We start from the raw sequence: 23241 nt of genomic DNA on the forward strand, positions 1-23241 counted from the left end.
ATCCTTTTCCTTAATTTTCTTGAGTTATGCCCATTGAATTTTCTCCCATTTCCTTTCCTTTTTCCCCCTCTTTTTTTTTTTTTTTTTTTGGCTGTGGCCTTCATTAGTTGTCATCATCCTGTTACTCAGAGGCTTCAACCAGAGCCGTGATTCACTGACATGGGCTCCGTCGAAATAGCCTCCCCATTCTTTCGCCAACCATTCTCGGCTGGCGTGAAACATCCATTATCCATGGCTGCATTGATGCAATCAAACAACGAACCTGTTACTATCCCGAACTCATTATCCGGAACCTCCACCTCCATCGTATCAGGCCCCTCGGAATCTATCGCCTTTCTGAAACAGACGAAAGCAGATTCAAACCTGACCTCTATTGCTACCGCCGGACTAAACGTCTCGCGGTCAAGAGACTCATTGCCACCCATGATAACAGCACCAGCGACTGGCTCAATGGATCGGGTTCTCGAGCAAGAAAAGGAGACGGAGCAGAATAGCTCGCAAGTGGCAAGGGAGGCGCTAGGCGCCAGCGAGAAACAACAGGCAAATTCGGTAAACGATCCCATGCAAATATCATCCGATCAAATGCAGGTCGATCCCCATCCACCCTCGGGGAATGCCGCAGATACTTTTGGGGCAGCCGAGAATACCTCACCGCTCATCAACACATCCACTGTCGCTAGCCCTGGCCCAATAGAAGACTCGGCTTCTCAAGATGGGGATCGTCCACGCCATCGGGACGAGATTGAGATCCAACAAGATGCAAGCAACAAGTCCTTTTCTTACCCTATGCCGACTGGAAGCCTTGGTGACCCACGTCGCGGCCTCAGTTTGCCCGGTTCGGGGTTCCACAAGGGGGGACAACGCTCGCCAACTAAAAAGCATCGTTGTCCTTATTGTGCGACGGAATTCACAAGACATCACAACCTAAAGAGTCACCTCCTCACGCATAGTCAGGAGAAGCCGTACGTTTGCCAGACGTGCCAATCGCGGTTCCGCAGGCTTCATGATCTGAAACGACACACGAAGCTCCATACCGGCGAGCGCCCCCATATCTGTCCGAAATGTGGGCGTCGATTTGCTCGTGGCGATGCTCTAGCTCGCCACAACAAGGGACAAGGGGGGTGCGCTGGACGCCGAGCGAGTATGGGCAGCTATGTTGCCGAAGACGAATATGGCGACACAACGGGCCCCGGAGGAGCTGAGGATACCATGGATGGCCTTGTATATGCAGAGCCAGAGCGCATGGATGAGGAAGACGAACGACGAATTAGCATGCCCAGCATAAAGAAGCCTGATGTGTCTGCAGAGCCCGTTCCCGGGTCAAACACTGCAACTACCTACCAATCCCGGACACCAAGTACATACCCCCCTATTGCTGCAGGCAGACCGTCCCCTGGAGGTCTTTTCCCTCCTTCAGCCAGCCATGGCGGCTCTAGTTCATCAACGTCCCCAATCTCCCAGTCTGGAAACATGACATTTCCACCTCCAGGACAACCATCTGGGACCTCGGTATTTCAGCATACCAATATTACAGAGAGCCCAAAATCACTTTCGCCGAACGCTTTGCCCTCTCATCAGTTAAGTCACGGCGCCGAGAGCGTCCAGCTACACCGTTCTCATTCTCCTGGTGTAGCCCAGTCTTTCCAGCAGCAGCCATACGGTAGGGCAGGACCCTCCCAAGGGTCCGTCACCAACCACTCCACGTCCAATTTAGGTCTGCCGCCGCCTCAACCTGGTGCACCCCAGCTGCCTCCTCCGCCTGGCATGAATTCATCTGATTCCCGCTTCCCGCTTCACTCCCAAGGGTCTACGCAGCCACCGGCCACGAAACACAGTTCATCACACAGCCACTCTAGCAATCATAATGGGCTATTGACGTCTAAATCAGGACCCGAAGCGGCTGCCAATATTGGCGGTCCTCTTCTGGGGCCTCATGACCCAGGTTATAACGATCAAAGCCGCGAACGCGAAGATAAGCTTTGGGCGTATGTTCGTTCTGTCCACGAGGAACTAGCCGGGCTGAAGACCGAGGTGGCTGCACTGAGGGCCCAGATTTCATCCTCAAGTGTCAACACATTAGCCACCACATCCAGTACGGGCGTCACACAAAACCAATTCGAGGCGGGCTCTGCCAGCAATGGACAACGATGAATGATTGTGTCTTAATAATACCCTTTCTTACCTCGTACAGCACTTGGCTTGTATGTTTCTTCTTTCCTTATCACCGAATCGCTCATGCCATTAACGACATAAACCCTACGAGAAACCCGCTGCGAATTTTTCATGTCATTTTATCCTTCACGCTTGTCTTTATTATTTGGATATTTATTTCTTCTTTCTTCGTCCTACCTTTGGTCGTTGCCTCCTCACTCCACTTATAAATACGTAACTATTGTGGTGTTTCCTCATTGCGGAGTATAGGGTACAGTGTCAATTTTCCTTTTCTAATATGTACTCGACTATTCGTCTTAGCATTGTTTGCACGTCATGGATGGCATTAGCATCCCGGCATTTTTTTTCTGTTTGTTTGTTTTTGAAAGTGTTAAGAGGAGCACGGAGTATGGAAGCAAATCATTGTTGTGTGTAATCCAAGTACGGCGGACTAGTGCATTGGAATTTATCTGGGTGCAATGATTGCTTGTTTCTGCCTCTGAAGGGAATCTAGCAACATGGAATGAATGTATTTTTGGTATGAGCAATAGGGATTTTCAACCAGTAACGTTTAGGAACGTGCCCGCTATAACCAATATACAAAGAGCCATTCCCCAAGGCTCGCCCAGCTCTGTAGGACAAGTCCAGTTGTTTAGCTCAGCGGCGAGCTTTTCTTTTTTGACCCGTCCATTGGATGAACAGCCCCACGTCCGCCACAATGGCTTTTGGGACTCCCATCGACTAACTGCGCTGTACCCACTGAGGGATCGCCCTGCCGGGCGTCCGAGGCAGTGGCCAATGGACCATTCCAGTTGATTTGGAACAGACACCAACTGCTCCACACTGACGTATGCTGCATTGATGTTGTTTCGGGGCGCCTCCGCTGTAATCCTGGCGGACAGTGCATTAAGGATGGAATCCGATTTGTGCGAGAGAGGGATCTGAACGGTCACAAAGCCCCTGGCGATCTGAACGGGGAGATGGGCGGAAATAGAGAGGGAGATGAAGGAACGGGAGGAAATCAAGGCAGCGGGACGAAAGGTGTGAGTGATCAGTTGACTGCCATGCCATATCAGTGAGTACGTAGGGAATGAATTATCCCCAAGGCACGCACCCTGCATATCCACGTCCATCCACCGGCCTTGAATCTCCCTTTCCGATGGCTCACTCCAGCACCCTCTCCACCGCCGTCACACTCGGCGTGTAGGCCATCTCGTTCTCGGCATGATTCGCTTTCAGTCCATCCTGGAATTCCTTCCACAACGCTGATCCATACACCGGCGTATTGGCTTGGATGCTTTTCCGACAGTACCAAATCTCCTTGTGGCTTTCTCCGCTCCCCGTCGGAGAAACCCGTATGGCGCGAGAGGAGAACTGAACTGGTGTGGAGGCGGGTGGTGATGCACTTGTTCTCGCTGCGTTTGGAATGTCTCGGGAATAGAGCTGTGGAAGCTATGGCGTCTGATAGTACGGGGTGGAGAAGTCTCATCAAGGGAAGGATGGAAAAGGGATGGGAGTGAGATGAAGGAGAGAAGGATATGGTGACATTATGTTTGGACGTCGTGTCGCAGAGGTAAAGAGAAAGAGAGGATACTGAGAGACAGATATTCCCAGTTCCGACTGAGAGCACCTGACCCTACGCTAGCGACAACTATTAATACTGCAGGTAAATATGGCTACCGGGAACATAATAGATTTGAGAGCTTTAATTTGATCGAGGCACAAGTACAACTGACTCTATTCTTCACTATGTATCAGCCCTGTAATGTCCCCATCCATCAAATCACAGACAGCGTATCCCCGGTCCAACACTTCCCGTATCGAAAATCTCAACTAGCCCTGCTCCAATGGCCTCCTCTAAAACCCACCGGAAATTCATTCCGTAAAGCTCTTTCCACTTTTTTGTTCTTCCCGGCAAAACTCCCGCGAATTCTCCTCGTGCTCGCTTTGCGACACTGAAGCTTTTCTCGCTTTCGACCGCACCATCCCAGCGGTCTCGAAGGAGATCAAGAGGGATTTCGGGGGATTTCTTCAAAAGTGAGAGGAGATGAGCACGACCTGCAGCAAGAAGACGAAGATAAGGCCCGGTATTCGGGAGGGAAAGAAACAAAGTTGCCGAATGGAGCTGGGAACGATTGATCGCTTCCATTTGAGTGGGTTGAGCAGCGCTATCACTTCGACTAGCCGGATTTTCTGCTACTGAAGGCGATGGAAGGCTAGGGAGAGATGCGATACTTAAGGACCCCTGCGCTGGAAAGGACGAGGAGACAAGGAATCCCGCGCGAACCAAGGCCATATACTCTGACGCGGTGAAGGCTGCACCGGGAACGGTGGACCTGTTACCAATCCGATTAAGCACCCTAAGTAACTTGTCTACAGATTCGTCAACAGATCGAATTATCATTCTCTCCCTGCGATGTCATACCCTTTATAAATGGCTCTAAATCATTGTTCTGTCGCACAAGCCTTTCCCAATCTTCCGAAAGGACCAGGCAGTCGCCTAACCCCGCTGCATCATTCCCTCTTCCTGGGACGACCAAGCGACGAATGCGACCACTGTTCACCAACTCCATAATCTCCTTTTCCACTTTCGTAGGTGCATCCAATAAGGTATGAACATGTGCCACAGAGACGAGAGGAGGCAACGAGCGACGAAAATTAAGCACTTCTGCGCTGCGAGTACTGCTCATGCCAGCTCGGGCGGGGAGATTCTCAAACATGTGGTCACGCACGTAGCAAAGAGCTTGAACTACATTTTCCACCAGCGCAGTCTCCGGAATGTATCGTGACAAGCCAAGATCTGGAAGTGGCCCATGATCGTGGTCTTCTGGGCATGCGTCACCGGATGCAGTAGTAGATTGAGAACCTAGGGTGGTAGCCTTGCGGCGAGCATGGCTGGAAAACGGAGAGGCACGAAGCCTTGAACTCGCTGGAGATTTTCTCTTTTTCACTCCAGAGATTGGGGCAGAAGTGATTCGCAGGGGCATGACCAGGGGAAGGTTGAAGAGAACAAAAGAGGACGGGCGGGATAAGATTATATTTTCCTCAGGCATAAAGTAGAATGGGATATCATCACGTGTAACAAATCCAGTGCTTTTTCAAGTACAATCATTTTTTAATTAAGTTCTTGTCTACAGATTACCCCCAAACTTACAGACAAACAGATAAAATGAAAGTTATTTTAAAGAGGACTTGACTGTCAGGACTCAGATGATGCGAAGAAAGTACAGCTGTGGCGTGAACTATGTATACTACGGTCTCGTATATTCTGCTTTGCTGGATTCCACAGAAGTTAGGATTTTATGGTGAGCATTATTGAATAGCCAGCAATCATCCCAATGACTAAGCTATTTACGTTGAAAACGGTCCTATATATACATACGTGGGATGGGATCAGCTTGGTACTACGTAGCAGCACCGATTATCAGGTATAGTGTAGTGCAGTGGGTACCTAAATGCATCTCCCTCTCTAGGATGCAGGACAGGAGGTGTAAAAATACACAGGTAGGAGGATTATATACATCGGTTGCAACATTTCTATTGCGAATATTAGAAAAGTAGATAGAGGTGAGTTTTCTTTCCCTTACCTTATAGTGGAGTCGAAAGAGCAAACCTGCGCCTAGCAGTGGGTCTTCACATGACGTATTGATGAGGGCAATTCTGGCCGTCTGTCCAACCTGCTCTTTAGAAGTTCCTGTATATCTATTTCTATGCCAGTGCGATTGAGTCGGGAGGAAGATCGATATATAATCCCAGTGGAGAACACGAGGGTCCTTTCCATCTCTCTACCCCTTGATTGACGTTTTTTTTTCGCTTCCGTTTTTTTCCTCTCTTTTTTTCTTCAAACACTTACTTCCCCCTCTATTGCGCTGCTATTAACTGCTGCAAACAATGACGATATATATCGCCTCACTGTATGTGGATATTTTCAGTCCTACATTCGTTGAACGGTCTATTTACCAAAGTATCTAGATTTCTCCCGTACACCGTCAATTTTCATCTCCAGGAGTCGCAAGATCCCCCACTCCGTACCACAGGTTCTGCATCTTCCAAGGCCCCCGTGGATACCGTATCTGCAACCCCCAATGCGGCCATCAGCTTGTTTGAACAACAAAATAATTCCCGGAAAATTGGCCTCACCCCCGGAGCTACAACCGAGCACGAACGCATCTTTTCGTCGAATCTCATTCAGGTCGAACAGGAGCATACCGGGTCCCTGTTTCCGTCACAGGTAGAGGATACAAATCTTCTGACGGAGAGTGAAGCCCACTCGCCTGCGTGGGGCTCAACATTGTCTCTAAATCAGCCCAGGCCGCGAGCCGTAAGTCCGCCATCACCGTCAATTCTCAAACACCAGGAGCCTATCATTCCGCTGGCGGAACTCCCCCGCGAGAGGACCCCCAACGAACTACACCCGCCAACTCCTCATCCCATCGACACCCCTAGACAATGCAGAGAATCGGTCCAGAAGCATTCCTTTTCCGGTGCACGCTGGACCATTGAAACGGCCGAGCAGGGCAATGGCGGATTGCGCAATGCAGTACGCTCGGCGACGGATGCCGGACAGCTAGAGGACCAAGTTTGGGTAGGCACGCTGGGCATGCCTACCGATGCATTAACCCACTACACAAAAGCAGCAATCGCCAAGACGCTGGAAGACCAATATGGATCGTTGACCGTCTTCGTTAGCGACGGTGACTTTGATGGCCATTACACCCATTTTTGCAAAACCATTCTCTGGCCGGTATTCCACTACCAAATTCCTGATAATCCCAAGAGCAAGGCATATGAGGATCATTCCTGGATCTACTACGTGAAAACCAACCAGGCATTTGCCGAGCAGATCGCACGGAACTGGAAGCGTGGGGACTCAATATGGGTCCAGGACTACCACTTACTGTTGGTTCCTGCCATGCTGCGGAAACTACTTCCAGATGCCCAGATCGGCTTCTTTCTTCACATTGCCTTTCCGTCGTCGGAAGTGTTCCGATGCCTGGCGCCCCGCAAGGAACTCCTGGAGGGTATACTGGGCGCAAATCTAGTGGGCTTCCAGACGGACGAGTATTGCCGCCATTTCCTCCAAACATGTAGTCGCATTCTCTGTGTGGAAGCCACCAATGACGGTGTCCAGTTGGAGGACAGATTTGTCAATGTGAACAAATTCCCTATCGGTATTGATCCAACATCTTGGGATAGGCGCCGTCAAGCTACCGATGTTGAACATTGGATCAAAACCATCTCGGAACGATATGAGGGGAAACGGCTCATCGTATCTCGCGACAAGATTGACCAAGTCCGGGGGATCCGGCAAAAACTTTTAAGTTACGAGCTCTTTCTTAATTCATATCCCGAGTGGAGGGACCAGGTATGTGACCCAGCCAATTTGTCTATTGCAAAAGTAGCCCCATGGCACAAAATGACTGACTTTTTGATCTGTTCTCTCCTCGGCAGGTCGTATTGATTCAGGTGGCCACCAGTACAACCGAGCAGCCAGAGCTAGAAGCAACTATTTCAGAAATTGCCATGCGAATCAATTCCACCCACTCAACGCTTGCTCACCAGCCTCTTGTCTTCCTAAAGCAAGACCTAGCCTTCCCGCAGTATCTTGCGTTGATCTCTGTTGCAGATGCACTCATGATTACAAGCCTGCGTGAGGGCATGAACCTAACGAGTCATGAGTTTGTTTACTGCCAGGATGGCAAGTATGGTACAAAGAAATACGGTTCTCTAATTCTAAGTGAGTTCACGGGCAGCGCATCAGTGTTCGGCAATCACGCTCTTCTGGTCAACCCCTGGAATTATAGACAGTGTGCTGAAGCGATTCACATAGCTCTCTCCAGGAGTGAAGAAGAGCGGCAGCAGGTGTGGATGCAGGTACACCGGGCAGTGCTGGAAAATTCTACAGCGAACTGGGTTAAATCTTTCAGCGAGACTTTGAACCGTGTCTGGAATGAGCAGTCGTCCCGCGAAATCATGGCCGTTCCACGGCTCTCAATTAATAAGCTTGAAGAGGCATATCGGCTGTCCTCGCGTCGGCTTATCATTGTGGATTACGAAGGTACTCTGGCTTCTTGGGGTTCCCCGAAAAGCATCATCGTTACCACACCCCAGCGGGCAATTACCACACTGACGGATCTGACCGACGACCCCAAGAATGTGGTTTTCGTCATGAGCTCCAGGATGCCGGAGGAGATGGAGCGGCTGTTTCGGATGGTTGCGGGCCTCGGTCTCATCGCCGAGAATGGCTGCTTTGTGCGTGAGCCGGGGACAGAGGAATGGTTCAAGTTAACTAACAAGGCACGGACCGATGCGTGGAAGGAGGCGGTCCATCAGATCCTTGGCTACTACCAGGAACGAGCGGAGGGCAGTTGGATCGAGCAGCGCCACTGTTCCCTTATGTTCCACTATGGTTCGGCAGAAGACCAGATAGCTGCTTCCCGGCTGGCATCAGACTGTGCTGGTCACATCAATGACTCTTGCGCCAGTCAAGGGGCTCATGCTGTCCTGGTCAACGGAGCGCTAGTGGTGGAACCGGCTGATACAAATAAGGCCTCGGCAGCAGCCATGGCCTGGCGACACTACTTGGAGCGGAGTGAACAGGAGACGACGATCGAGCGACCAGACTTCCTCCTTGCCATTGGGGATGGCCGAGATGACGAGCCTGTGTTCCGGTGGGCTAATAAACTCGAAAGCGCCAATGCGGTGAAATATGCCATGACAGTCACCTTGGGATCTCGGAGTACGGAGGCCAAGGCAACATTAACACAGGGAGTGATTGGTAGGTTTATTCATTTTCCTGAGGATATCTGTGAACTAACTGGATCTCGCTGTAGGCGTGCTTTCCTGCCTGGAAAAGTTGGCCACTACATCCAGTGGAGCGTAAAAAAGAGTCTATTTTTTATTCCTTTTCTTATCAGTCACGAAGATATGATCATTTGGTAAACTAAACGGCATATAATAGTAGGATGAAGGCATACATGATATTATAGATCGGCGCGACGGTATTCAATACTGTACAGTATTGTATGGTACAGAACAGAGCAGCACCTGGGGTATGGGTGTTAGTCAGCACTCGGGTTGTGTCTTGGTGGCATCAACCGAGGTCAGTGGAGGATTTACACGTAGAGTTCGGTTGCTCACAGGCTGTTCGTTAATACTAATGAAGGCATCTCGTATCTTGTCTCCAGGGCAAACAGATTTTTCTGCGTCTGTCATCTATAGATAGCTGGTGACCCTTTCAGCTACGACCATATTGAAAGCCCACGCACGATCTATAGGAGATGGCAACTTCTCAGGTCAACACCCTACCAACATGGGAGGAAGCAATTGAAGTGACACCACTTCACTCCAACCGCTATTCCGCTTCTCTTCGGGATGAATGGTGTATTGGAACAGGTATGGCTGCTATGTGCACCTACTCTTTGACATGGTGTCACAGTAGAAGCATATTAACCTGTCACCCCTAGTTCCGCATGGAGGATATACCACCGCCGTCCTCTACCGTTTAGCCACTATCCATTTTGCTCATGAGCATCCGTCCCTATACAATGAGCCGGCAACTCCGATCTCGATCCAGCTGACGTTCTTGCGCCGCACGGCTGCCGGATCCGCCGTGTTGAGCGTGCAAGATATGAAGTTGGGGGCGCGCACTAGTACGATTCACGTCACGTTGTCGCAGCCTAGCGAAAAAAAAGCGGGGAGCGACAGAAGATGGGGATGATGGCTTGGAGGTCAAGGTAGCCGGCTACATCACCGTCAGCCCGTCCTCCGCCGAAGTAGGCCTCTCCGCAAACACCAGCTGGGAATTACTCCCCCCGCCACTGCGCGGAACTGGACCAGATGGTCGCGTGGACCTGTCGACCCTGAAGAAAACCGGCCACGATGGCGATTGGATGCGCCTGGAGGTGCCATTTCCCAAGTTCCGGCGTGCGGCACAACAGATCGAACTCTTCGGGCCGGATCCGAAGCTGGGGAGGCCCAAGGTGGTCGACCAATGGGCGCGGTTCCGACCCAACGGGGATCCCGAGGCGCGGTGGACGAACGAGGCCGTGGCGTATCTGACGGATATGTTTCCTATGGCACTAGATGGGTTCGACGCAGTAGCATCGGCGTCGTCCCGGGGGCATAACGCCTCGTCCACGGCGAAATACTGGTATCCAACGGTCACGTTGAACATCGACCTGAAGAAGCGGTTGCCTCCCCAGGGTGTTGAGTGGCTTTACAGCCGAGTCCAAACCAAAGTGATACAGGATGGCCGGACGGATCTGGAGGTGGTGGTGCTAGACGTACAAGGGGATGTGGTGGCACTTAGTACCCAAGTTGGATTGGTTCTGAGTAGCAGTCGCAATGTGGGACAGCGGTTGAGACTGTGAGGCCCCTGAATGGGCGAAAGACATACGCGTACTTGTACATATATAGAGAAAGACATCTATACATAAGAGAAAGACATCTATACATAAGATACAGAGATCTATAAACATGGACCATCGGCCGATCGGTCGAATCTATTTACAGCGTTTGACATAACCGGGGATCATAGGTTCGCCGTGGTCTGCAACCAGAACGCCATGGCGTCCGTCGTGACAACCATCTGGGAGGGGTTCTCCTCATCCTCCTGGAGAACCTGGGCGCGGACCCAGAACTTCCGACCGACCCGGGCAACCACCTTGGCCCGCACGGCCAGCAGGCCGGGAGCCGATACAGGTCTCTTGTATCGCACATCTAACTGGGACGTGAACAGTTTCCCCCGTGGGGACTGGGACTGGGGATCCAATTCGGGCGGAGGTGCATACAGAGTCACCGCCAGTGACATCGCCTCGTCGATACAGGTGGCCACAATGCCACCATGGACGGTAGACGGATGGCCACAGATACCCGTAGCCGCCAGAGCCAACAGCATAAAGACATCTGGGGGCGTGGAGGATGGGGCGGATGTCGGGTTGGCCGTAGGAGCAGGCCAGGTTGGAGCGATGGCGGGAAGGGTGGGAAGCTGCCGGAGACGCAGCGTCAGACAGTGCGGGATAGTAGTGGCAGTGGCCAAAGTGCCGGCAAAGAGGCCATCTTCGCCCGTTGGTTTGAGCAGGCGTGACCAGGTTCCTATGGGGTAGTAATCGGGGTTCTGAAGGAGGTGATTACTGTAGGCATAGGCGCGGAACGGACGAAGAGATGGGGAGTCCTCAGGGAGAGGATCCAGCATAATGGAAGAGGGAAGAGAAGAAGTAGCCGAATGGTCCGACATTATGTTGTGGGTATCTAGGCGCTATCCCGATAACTTGTCTTCTTTTTCAATGCAGGTCGTGGCAGTCCGGAATCTTGTGCGCTGTCTTGTTCCTGAATATAACCGTGGATACTTGGCGGAGACAGAGCAAACAAGTACCTCGGATGTTCCTCGAGGGTGTTGCCGCCTTAATGCCGCTTTAACCGTGGAGGATCATCCTTGGCATTTTAAACCAGCCATCATATATATCCGCTGTCAGCCTTCTGAAATCAAGAGTTAAGAGAGAGAGAGAAAGTGTGTGTATATGGTGGAAGCAGGACAAATGCTGGACCTTCTTGCTGTGACTGAGAAATTCTCACCAATCCCTTCCCCACATTGTGGCGGTGTTCGTGCTATATATATACTCCGGACGAAACATGAGGGATCAACAAGTGCGATGAGCCACAAATCCTTTCATTAGCAAATAAATCTTTGTTTTCTTGTCGGAGTCAATGGACGCATTTCTTGTATCAGCTCTATAGTGATGTTGTCAGCTCCATCGATCAACACAGCAGCAATGCCATCATCACCCACAAATCAAATGGGCTGGAAAATGCGCCGTCGCCATCCATTTCACCTCGCTGAATACCAATCGCCCTTAAAAAAAAAAAAAAAAAACCATCTCAACCCGAGGAAGAGCCGGATCTACAAAGCTTAGCCTTCCTTAAATTTCACCCTCGGAACCACCTCTCTTGCATCTTCCCGGGTAAGTGCCTGCCTGCCTTTCTCCCTTTTCATCCCTCCGTTACTGCTGCTCGCGACATTACCGCAGCACGGTCGACATGGTCCACACTTACCACCCGCCAAATCCGTCAATCCCAATTATTACCCAGCGGTAGCGCATTGACTTGGTTCGCTTCGTCTCCACCTCTATGTTTTCAGCAGCCGACCCGCATTTTTCCGCTAATCGCCCGAATATTTGTAGGCAGCAACAAAATCCCTAAACGGCACAACGGGCAGATGAGAGACATCCATCCTCAGGTGCAGTCCCGGTACCCGGCTGAATGCATAGGGGCCAAAAACTCATCAATAGTACAGGCCAATTTCAGAACCGGGCCGTCATGATGAAGGCATCTCCCAATAGCAAACCGGCCCACAAAGAGCCCGCTGGAGGATTCGATACCACCCCGTTCCCCTATGCACCCCCGGGTTACACCCTAAAATTCACCTTCCATCGTGGCATCAACCTCCCCTGCGCCGATTTCGGCTCCTTCTCTTCTGACCCATATGTTGTCGCTCAGCTGAACGTCGACCTCCCGCAGCGGCACAAGCAAGATCCCGGCTTAGTGTTCCGAACCCCGACGGTCCGCAAAAATCGTGATCCGGTCTGGGACAGCGAGTGGATCGTGGCCAACATTCCGGCGTCCGGGTTTACCCTCAAATGTATCGTCTACGATGAAGATACAGCGGATCATGATGACAAGCTGGGAAATGCATACGTCGAGGTCGGCTCGATCCACGATGACTGGGCTAGTATCAAGGAGCAGAGTTTTAAGGTCAAGAAACGCACGGGCAGCAAACGGGTCTATTTGTTTGGCAACATTGCGGCGTTGGCCTCGGGACGTTTGGATACCGGCTCACATTTGGTGATCAGCGTGCAATTTCTAGGCAGGACGCCGGATAATGAGGGGGCACAGGTGCACACGGTTGGGCCAAACTACTGGTTCAAACACTTTTCGCCTCTGATTGGAATATTGGCGGGTACCAAGGACGAAGTCCAAACACAGGACGGTAGAAAGGCGGTTTCCCGGTACAAGTACATATTCCCCCACCCCTACCTCCTTTTGACCTGATATTCCTCCAAATGGGAGCCTGGCACTCATCACCTCCGATATATTAGTTTTCAGGCCATCCAGATCCAGCTCAAGGGCCCGGTGCCGGTGGAGCTTTATCATCGCTACGTCGAGTTCAAACCTTTTGTCGCGGGGATGTTCAATGCCCAGAGCCTGCGCGGATGGATTCTTAATCGAGCTTTGCATCACCAGCATCAGCGGATCTACAACTTTGATCGAACGACTCTCAATGGCCAGTTTGAGTCGCCCTGTATCGCTCTGACGCAGAAATTTCTCGAGTTTGTCCACTATGCCCAAGGCGGACGAATCTTCACCTACGTCCTCACCCTCGACGGGCAATTCCGCTTTACGGAGACTGGGAAAGAATTCGGAATCGACATGCTCAGCAAGCACACAATGCATAGCAATGTATCCATATACATAGCCTATTCAGGCGAGTTTTTCGTGCGTCGTCGCATGCAGCGGCGGCGGCGCCACTCACATATATCGCATGCTTCAGAAACTGAGATGCCCGTGGAAGATCAGCCGTCAGCAGAATCGGAGATTTCCACCGACCCGGCGGACTACGAACTTTTCATCGATAATGAAAGCGGAACCTATCGCCCTAATGGCGAGTATCTTCCTTTACTAAAAGAGTTCATCTCCCGGAATTTCCCCGGGCTCAATGTCACCACCTTGGCCTGCAGGGAAGATGCCGAGCAGATGGCATCATTGAAGAATGAGCAAAGAGAGTTCAAGAGAGAGGGTGGCCAGATGACCTTCCTTCAGCAAAGCAGCTCTTCATCACTCTCCATCTCCAGTTCAGACGAAGAGGAGCTCGAGGAACGCAGTGGCACACGGCACAAGAGACGCAGAGAACTATCCCAGAAGGTACACAACATGCGTGATGTGAAGGGTCAAGTCATGAAGTGGGCACAAGCAGACAGCCATACGTATATGAGTGATTCAGGCATCCACGCATCCAAATCTACATCTGCAGATCCCCCCCTACTGACTGCCGAAGAAGCTACCATGAATCGGCAAACCTCCGGCGCCTCGAAGAGTTGATGACCGTGACCCTGACATGATCATCACCCCATGCTATGGTCCACCGTTAACGAGTATTCTCCATCTGCTCCGTCCAACCGAGTTCAATGTCTCTTGTTATCAGGTCTCTCTATCCATCCCTCCCGCTGTTTTCTCCGTCCACGCTAAATACTACATCCTGTCTATATTTTTATCTCCATGCATGGCTGAAAGGCTACTTTCCAGCCCTGACTGTATCCTTTTCACTTCCGGGAAACGTCTTGTATTATACTCTTTTAATGGCTTCATTTTTATTTATTGCTATTTTTATTTTTATTTTATTTTTATACATTTTTTTTTTTTTTTTTTTTCAGTGGCATCTCGTGAATTGTTGTGAGACGCTGTGAAAGGATCTTGAATTGACAGGCTAAACTCTATCCCTACGGCATTGTCAATACGTAAACTCACTGGACTTGAGGATTGCTCTCAGGAGGTAGTAAATTCCGAAGGGGTGAGAATAGGCGGGGGTGGAACAATGAAGTACCTTAGGGAGAGGTTATCGGCGTATTCGAATGAATGCCAGCCAGGTCACATGATTTGATCAGTTTGGATGGATTCCCATGAGATTTACGCGGTATTGGGGACGTTATGCAGTACTGAATCTAATATCAATACTAGAGGCCGAGGAAATGCGGGTGCATGATGGGCCGACTAATAAGGGGGGTCTGTATGTACTCCGTATATATGTAGAAAGACAGACATGGTAAAATGTATTTGATATCATTGAGCACAATAGTTAGGTAGTAGCAATGATATATAAGCCTAGCGCGAGCGGACGACAAGCAATTATCCTCAGGCACAACACCACCAAGTCTAAGCCCCATCCAGGCGATCATCCATCATCCGTTCCCCTCCACTCTTCCGCCCTTTCTCCTTCTCTGGTCTTATGTGTCCTGTCTTCCTTTCTCCATTTCCACCACCCCCCTCTCCCTCCTCGCCTCCCCGCTTTTCTCCCCATTCTCTTTTTCTAGCGTTCTGGCTCCGAGTGGGAGAACGGGCCTTGGACATCTACGGAGTATTTCACCCGCAAGGACTGCACCTTGTCTAGTCGGTCAGGGAAACAAAAGAAGTCATCTCGCCCCCTATACTCTGGATCCTCTCACGTATATCATCCCTTGATTATATCCAAGCCTCTCGTGTACGGAATTCCCTCCGGTTTACCAACCTCTCTACCTGCCGGATCCCGATCTGCTGGACCTCGACCCGTTAACGACTCGCTGGACGGGACGCATCTGAAGACCATTCCATTCCAGTCTGGATGACGGCTCATCTGCTTGCTTACTTTGACGACCACCCTTCTATCTAATTCTGGGCGCGCAGACCGTCGATGCTCACCCTTATATTTTCCGGTTTTCCTTCTGGACCCATTTCCCTCGAGCGGTAGCTCGATAAACCGATCTTTCTCATCATGGGAAACGTCGGAAGCCGTCTGGATGAGCCCGGGGCGTTGTATTTCAAGGACCAGACCAGGTGTATGTCCAAACCTTCGCGCGGTTCTAATTTAACTGCTCTTATTTTTTTTTTTGGTTTTTTTTTTTGGAGGGGGGAAGAAATATTACTATTATTAGAATTGCTGATTGATCGGATTTGCGTCAGTTACGGTCGCGTCGGTGACGATAACCAATTCGAAGCACCGAGTTCTGTTGAGTCTAATTCCCAATTCATACCCAGCCTCTCGATACGCTGCCAAACGTGATACTGGTGATGACAGTCCGATCGAATACATACAGGTAGGATCCATTATTTTTTACTCTCTTATTGCTATGCATTCTTCCTCTTGGCAAAACACAGGCTCACTTCCTGCTTGCCCATATAGGACCCCGACATTTCCTCGTCCGCTTCGTCACCTACGTTTCTTTTACGCCTATCGAACGAGGACGAATTGAACTTCAGATTTACCTTCATACTAAGGCAAACTCAAACTGGCAATGTCCCAAGTTCCACGGTTAATGGCGTTTCAACTTCTTTGCCAGAAGTGGCCGATACTGTGCTAACTGGGCTTACATTTGCACATGCGCCAAATTCGAAGGAGTTGGACAACTTGATTACTCGGGAATTTCACGCCAACCCGAACTTACAGAATAATTCCAACGTGCAGTTTGTCGGGGATTACTCGACCGGGGGCAACCCTTCCGTCCAATTCGATTGGTCCTGGAAATGGAAACCCCCTAAAGCCGTGGAGGACAAAGGGGGTGGATGGAGAAATAGTTGCAGTTTTCTAGATTATGATCAAAGAGCTAACCGGTTAAATACCCTCGCTCATTTCTCATTCTGGGTCCAGAACTCGATGCGTGCGCTACCGAGTCCGCAGATTCCGTCACCCAACTTTGAACTTATTGTTCCGCCCCGCAACCGTCTACCTTCCTCCCACTCTGTTCTCACTCATTCCAGCGACGTGGATGTGGTAGCCAATCCTCATATCCCCCCAAGTACGCCCCCGGAGATCAATGATGTTGTGCCCCCTCCACCTCAGGCTTCCGCGCCTCCACCTCCCGTTAAAGTCGATCTTCCCCATTCGCGCCCCGGTGAAGACATGAGCGTGGTCGAAGATGGCCCGTTGTTTCGGGCTACAATGAAAGCATTAGAACAGAAAACGGGGAATATGCGCGCAAAAATTAAGAAAGTGCTCAAAAAGGCAGAGGCAGCTCACCAGGCCCAAACTACGTGCAATGAAGCTGTGGAGGCCTTTATCTCTGCCTTGAATGATGCGTCGACCTCCAACGCCAATGCGATTCAGCCTGCGCTTGACCACTATTTTGAAAAGATCGCGCGGCAGATCCTTAATTATGAGCGTCTGAACACCATCCAGCTTCAAAGGCTGGTCATAGAACCATTGGTGAAACTTTACAATAATGACATTAAACAGGCTGAAGCGAAAAAGAAGGAGTTCGAAGAAGAAAGTAGGGATTATTATGCCTATGTTAGCCGTTATCTTGGACAACGGCAGGATTCTTTGAAGGAGAAAAAGCGAGCCGAAAGTGATTCCAAGTACCAGGCGAAAAGACGGAACTTCGAGCTCAAGCGTTTCGATTACTCCTCGTTCATGCAGGATCTCCATGGTGGCCGTAAAGAGCAGGAGGTTCTCTCGCATCTCACTAAGTTCGCCGACACGCAGGCAAAGAGCTTCCTTGCAGCTGCCAAAAAGATTGATGACATGACCCCGCAATTAGATGCGCTAATCCACGAAGTCAACCAGGCGGACAAAGAGTTCCAATTTCAGAGAACAGAGAGGGAGGAGAAGCGGCGAGCCCTGGAAAAGAGCAGCAACACATATCTCGAGCCTGATTCTTTAGCCTCGTCAAGCGCGCTACCAACTTTACCGAGCAATGGGAATGGGAATCAGAAGTCAGATAGCGAGCTGGGACGCGCAGATAGCACAGGATCTCAGCTGCGGAGTGTGATCAGCAATACGCCCTCACTCTCAGCACAGGCCAATCCAGCTGGTATAAATTCTGCGGTTGGGGCTCCAACCGCTCCATCCACCGGTACAAACGGTACGTCTCTTTAGAAGTCCATCCAAGCTTCCTAGGGTTCAGAGAACCAGATTTGCCCAGATATTGACAATGCGACAGGTCAGCAAAGAAAGGAAGGCCTCCTCTGGGCATTATCCCGACCAGGGTCCCACATCGACCCCAAAGGCATAAACAAACAAGCATGGCACAAGTAAGTTGATGGACATGGTATCTTCTAGGGTATCTCTAATGTCTTGGAATAGATTCTGGATCGTACTGGACCAGGGGAAGCTCTCTGAATACAGCAATTGGAAACAGAAGCTGGATTTACATATGGATCCCATTGATCTCCGGATGGCTTCCGTGCGCGAGGCTCGGAATGCGGAGCGACGGTTCTGTTTTGAAGTTATTACACCCCAGTACAAACGCATTTACCAAGCAACTTCCGAGGATGATATGAGCAACTGGATCAGGGCGATTAACAATGCCTTGCAGAGCGCTGTTGAAGGTCGGGGCATGTCTTCACATCCCCTTTCGTCTGACAAGGATGGTTCATTGGTTGGTCGTGACATCGGCTCCGTCTTAACTGGCAAAAGCTCCTCGTATCTGGGACAGCATTCCAACTCAACTGGTTCTAATAACAACGTGACTCGCCGCACCACTGTTGGTGCTCGGCCGAGCTACGTACGTGATGGTCACAGTTTCGAAGAAAACCCGTCCAGGCTGCTCCAGACAGTTCGTGAGGCCGACCAGGGCAATAACTGGTGTGCAGATTGTGGATCTGCGTCCAAGGTTGAATGGGTGTCTATCAACCTAGGAATTGTTTTATGCATCGAATGTAGTGGCATCCACAGGTCCCTTGGAACGCATATTTCTAAAATTCGGTCCCTTACACTGGACGTGAATTCTTTTTCCAATGACATTGTGGAGATCCTTCTGCAGATTGGTAACCGTGTCAGTAACATGGTCTGGGAGGCAACTCTTGATCAGTCTCAGAAGCCGATAGCAGCATCAACCCGAGAACAGCGGCTAAAATTTATCACTGCCAAGTATAGCGAACGAGCTTATATCCAACAACTACCTTCCCCACTATCACACTTCGCGACACCGGATGAAACGCTGCTTGCTTCGATCAAGAGAAATGATATCCAGGGTGTCCTTTACGGGATCGCTCTGCGTGCCAATGTGAATATCACGGATCGCTCCCGGAATACCCATGCGGTTTTCCTTGCTCTGGCTGCTGCGGATCCTGCATCCCCTGGAGCAACCTCATCAAGTCTTCCGCCTAGGCCCAGTACTGCCGCCGCCGTGAAGGTTATTCCTTTCCCAATTGCCGAACTTCTCGTCCAAAATGGAGCCGAGATACCATCTCAACCTCCTCCAATCCCTCTTTCCTCTGCAGCTCAATTGTACCTGAATCAGCGGACTGCACGAGTGTCTGCATTTGGCATTCCGCCGGCCACACCGGCCGCTGGAAAACTCACTGGCGATACCCTGGGGACCCTGCCGAGTCTTCGGGGAGGGGTGGGTGATAGTTCAATGCCACCATCGCAAGGACCGAGTTCATTGGACAGCAAAGAGCGTGAGAAGTTGCATAAAAGGGGCAGCGCGGGCGCCAGGTTTGCTGGCAAGGTCGCCTCTTTGGGTATCGATCGATAATGTCGACCTCTTATATAGTTTTGGCTGCGTCTACGTTCTCCCCCGCTTCCCCTCTCCCCCTTCTTTCGCTCCCTCTCTTTATATGACAGCAGCCCCTTTAATTTTAATGATCCTTGCTCTCTTTTCCCTTCCTCTCCAACCCAGCGATTTGGTTGATAATGATAATTATAGTTCATGAGGCTCAAGTGGACATGATGTGATGCTGGTACTTGTTCAAATAGGTTTACGTTTCTAATGAGGGTGGATTGATGTCAAATGGCTTCTGCATATAAGAACTTGCATTTTCTACTGTCTCTTAGTATGTTCTGTGTATTGTGAATAGTTCCTTTCTCTTTCGAACACGTGGTATTTTTCGAGGGTGTCTCACCCCAGCCCTTTTGTTTCTTGTACTTCTTGTTTCCTCCCCAGGCCAATATGGTCTTACATGTCTTTGATAAGCTTGAGTGCAAACCCGGTGCCTGGGTGCCATACGGAAGTCTTGGATTATTCCCCCAGCCCTAATACATTTTACATCCAACTTTACCAGGAAACATGTCAGAATAGCCTAGCCATGTTCATGAAACTGTACCAACACTGTATTTATCGCAAAATAACGTGTGCAGGTGGAAGGTCCTACAGCCAGGATGTCTGGCAGATCTGGCGAACTGTTAACAATGGTCTCCCAGTTTTTATCTCGACATCATGGCATGTACAGTAGTGCTTATTTGGAGTTGTGCAGGGAACAGCGATCCTACTTATTAATATGGGTCAAATTTATCAGTTTGATTCTAGCTTGTAGATATATTTGCTCTGTTTGCTTAGAATGGTGAACTGAGGTACTATCTATAATAAGAATGGATTTGGCTCTGGCTATTTGTATAATGAAGAATATACACATAAAGCTGCGGTCTGGGAAAATACACCCAGAGATAGTAAGACTGCTACTGGCCGTTGTCTGTTGTAGTGCAATATGGGAATAAATATAATTATAGTTGTGGGGACCTGCATATTATTTAGTTATGACGTGTTCCCCTTTCTGCCTTTCTCTCCAAGACCTAATTTTGTCACCGTCTGATCAGGAGTCAATAATACATATGATAACCATTATTTCCCCGGGATATATTCTGTTGGTTCTTGCTGATCAGGACCTTCTTGGAGGTGTGGCCCCTTAAGGCACATACGTACGGGGTACCATGTATACTACCGACAACAGGAGTTACTCAAACTCAATGAATAAAAACGTGAATCCCGAGAGAACTGAGGAGATCGTGCCCCATCCGTACGTAGTGAGGAAGAATAAAACTTGAAGGGACAGAATGGTGCAGTGCATATAGCAAGGACGAGCAGCTCCTCCGATGACGTCATCGAACCATCGTTGGTGGCGACGTCATATTGACAGTGATGATGGAGTCGTATACTCCATGCAGCAATTAATTGGTCGACTACCCCCAGTTAGTAGAACTACTCTGGATAGCGGCGTAGGAGTAATGATGGTGGCTATGCAGCAGTAAATATGTATTTTTATACATCCTAACTATGTGTAAAGTGCCTCTCTTTCGGCTTCCTGGAGAAGTGGTTGAAGAATCCACTGCTGGGGTTCCTTCTATACATAGAGATTAATATAAGTCGGTAGGGTACTGGCTACTGTTGGTCTAGTACTTATATAGCTGCTCTATAGCATTCAGTACCCCATCGTGCACAATACTCCGTATTTGTTAGCTTAACTGATGGATGCCCTAAGAATGTCTAGGAAGATCGGTCTTAAAAGCCGAGGCAGATAGGTGGAACCAGGGACTCAAGCAAGGATGCTAGAGAAAGAATGGTAGGCTGTTGACGCTGTCCATCGAGGAGAAAAGGTTCAACGATGACCACTTCGGTGGGATTTTGTTTTCTTAGCCTTTGTTGCTGTCATTCGGGGGAGGGGGACATTTGTACCGGAGTGAAGTGGAAAGGAGAGAGAGATTAGACCCTAGCGGGAATGTACCCCTGCCCCCAGTTTTCGTTTTGATCGTTCCTCTTATCCTCATGATCATATCTTTGACGTATTGTTTCCTAGCGCATGACAATGGCTGCTTTCCTATGTTCTTAATCTTCTCTACCCCTCTCTCCTATATGACTGTTGCCTCTTTCATGCACCATGACTCCATGGAAGGTCGAAGCTTACGTGTGGTATTGGCCTCACTGATTATCTATATATTTTCTGGAATCACATGCTACCAATAAACTTGGTCTATTTGCATATGGATCTCTGAAGCCAGTGAAACAAGGCCTCTCTTCCGTTCTTTTCCTCTTTCCTCAAAAAGGAATGAGGGGCCAAATTGGCGTAGATTTGGATGGAGCAAAAGATAGTGAGAGACAGGAACAAAGCAAAGGGGAGAGGAAAAGAAAAAGAAATCAACATTGTATCCATGCGAAGCGCAGGATGGAAAGGAAACGACATTTACCTATATAGTTACTGCTTCATACTTAGCTGTACAGTTGGCTGACCATGAATCCAGTACACCGACCAAGTTGTTGCTGCCGTCGAACACGGTCCTAATTATCTATTTCGGTTATTATTCTTATTATTATTATACGGGCTGCCACACCTAGAACAACTGTACACCACCGGCTGCTAGGACTTCTGCGAGTCTATTGGGTCCTTGTTGATTCTTCATCAACGCTGCTTCAGTCCTAGTGGTGTGCGTCGCCCAGAACAAGCCAAAGCAACCACAGCTCTAAAAGTGGGTTTAGCAAAACATTATCTGGAAAGCTCCATACCTTCTTTCCCTATCTCGTTCCATTTTCCATTCTCGCGGCCTTTTTTTGGGGAGGGGGGCCATTTGTTGCCATTCCCATTGTTGGCTCCGTTCGTTGTCTACTCGTGATACAGACAATAAGGGCAGGGGAAAGCCATTCCTAGATATTTTTGCATCATCCTCTTTATTCCTACTAGGAGGTAAGTTTGGATCTCAAGTCATCCTTTTAATAGCCTTCTTCTATCTTCCACTCCCATTCTTTTCTGTGTTTCTTTCTTCCATTTCTTAGCTGCCATACGTCTCCCATGCTGCTAGACAGCCTGCAGGGTACATGAATCAAACACACACACACACACACACACACACACATATACATACATACATACATATAAAAAAGCACTACCTTTCTTAAGCTCTCCGGTCTTAATGCCCGGGGATTTTATGCAAAGGCCGCTAGGCATCGTCCACGCCGGTTCTGCCCTATCTCATGTTTCTACTTTCCTCTTTCACTAACCAGAACCACAGAAGGACCTTTGTTTTTAATACACTTTGTTTCTTCCACTTGAGTCTAGCCCTCTAAATGCACAAGCATCCTTTTTATTGTCCTTCTTAATCCCCACATTTCAGGTCTTTTCTGCTGGTCCACCCCATTCATGCATCCCTCTTCCGTTCTTTGTCTCTTGCACCCCTCACATCCCCTTTACGACTCTACAGGGTCATGTGTGGAGTTAATATTAGGTTCCACAGTGCATGTGAAAGAGCCAGTGCATGTGTATGCGTGTGTAGCTTTTACACTGTATATTCACTGAGTATTTCTCCGTCTACACACCCCTCTTATTTATGACTTGAGACTTTCAAGGCTGGATACTGACTGGGCTAGACCTTTCTGTCTCCCTCCAATTTCCTGTTATATACTCCGATACTACGTTAGTTTTCTTTATATTCCCACACCTTCGGCCACTCCAGCAGTGTCCTTGTCATCGTCCTATGTTTCTAGGCACTGAAACTATTTCTCATTAGTAATGACCTTTCTTTCATTCTTCCTTCAGATATTCTGACATCGTGTTGGCATTTCTATAGTTGCTACCCTTCATTTGGTGCCACTTGCTGCCCATTATAATTGCAAAAGGGGCCTGCAGAGGTGTGCC

General features: G+C 49.6%; 7 protein-coding genes across 7 annotated transcripts; 5 read left to right on the forward strand and 2 right to left on the reverse strand.

Annotated features, from left to right (window-relative positions):
- Positions 1–231: 231 nt before the first annotated feature.
- ATNIH1004_011094 (C2H2 zinc finger protein) lies at positions 232–2151 on the forward strand (the record flags this gene model as incomplete). The annotated part of the gene is made up of 1 exon (XM_033575660.1): positions 232–2151. One exon carries the CDS (start codon positions 232–234, stop codon positions 2149–2151), a length of 1920 nt encoding a protein of 639 aa, XP_033421515.1.
- A 1783-nt stretch (positions 2152–3934) lies between these two features.
- On the reverse strand, positions 3935–5138 carry ATNIH1004_011095 (Stk19 family serine/threonine-protein kinase; the record flags this gene model as incomplete). Its single annotated transcript, XM_033575661.1, has 2 exons — positions 3935–4524; positions 4577–5138. 2 exons carry the CDS (start codon positions 5136–5138, stop codon positions 3935–3937), a joined length of 1152 nt encoding a protein of 383 aa, XP_033421516.1.
- Positions 5139–6042: 904 nt separating this feature from the next.
- ATNIH1004_011096 (putative alpha,alpha-trehalose phosphate synthase subunit TPS3) lies at positions 6043–9034 on the forward strand (the record flags this gene model as incomplete). The annotated part of the gene is made up of 4 exons (XM_033575662.1): positions 6043–6065; positions 6124–7516; positions 7603–8929; positions 8985–9034. 4 exons carry the CDS (start codon positions 6043–6045, stop codon positions 9032–9034), a joined length of 2793 nt encoding a protein of 930 aa, XP_033421517.1.
- A 397-nt stretch (positions 9035–9431) lies between these two features.
- Positions 9432–10523, forward strand: ATNIH1004_011097 (thioesterase family protein; the record flags this gene model as incomplete). Its single annotated transcript, XM_033575663.1, has 3 exons — positions 9432–9546; positions 9618–9803; positions 9859–10523. The coding sequence occupies 3 exons, from the start codon at positions 9432–9434 to the stop codon at positions 10521–10523; spliced, it is 966 nt and encodes a 321-aa protein (XP_033421518.1).
- A 161-nt stretch (positions 10524–10684) lies between these two features.
- ATNIH1004_011098 (PaaI family thioesterase) lies at positions 10685–11389 on the reverse strand (the record flags this gene model as incomplete). Its single annotated transcript, XM_033575664.1, has 1 exon — positions 10685–11389. One exon carries the CDS (start codon positions 11387–11389, stop codon positions 10685–10687), a length of 705 nt encoding a protein of 234 aa, XP_033421519.1.
- Positions 11390–12471: 1082 nt separating this feature from the next.
- On the forward strand, positions 12472–14247 carry ATNIH1004_011099 (C2 domain protein; the record flags this gene model as incomplete). The annotated part of the gene is made up of 2 exons (XM_033575665.1): positions 12472–13163; positions 13248–14247. 2 exons carry the CDS (start codon positions 12472–12474, stop codon positions 14245–14247), a joined length of 1692 nt encoding a protein of 563 aa, XP_033421520.1.
- A 1426-nt stretch (positions 14248–15673) lies between these two features.
- Positions 15674–19376, forward strand: ATNIH1004_011100 (putative ARF GTPase activator (Csx2); the record flags this gene model as incomplete). Its single annotated transcript, XM_033575666.1, has 5 exons — positions 15674–15737; positions 15862–15995; positions 16082–17759; positions 17838–17928; positions 17981–19376. The coding sequence occupies 5 exons, from the start codon at positions 15674–15676 to the stop codon at positions 19374–19376; spliced, it is 3363 nt and encodes a 1120-aa protein (XP_033421521.1).
- Positions 19377–23241: the final 3865 nt, after the last annotated feature.

The sequence above is a fragment of the Aspergillus tanneri genome (genome assembly GCF_003426965.1).
Source record: "Aspergillus tanneri strain NIH1004 chromosome Unknown AapTan_8_pilon_pilon_pilon, whole genome shotgun sequence".
Taxonomy (NCBI): Eukaryota; Fungi; Ascomycota; class Eurotiomycetes; order Eurotiales; family Aspergillaceae; genus Aspergillus; species Aspergillus tanneri.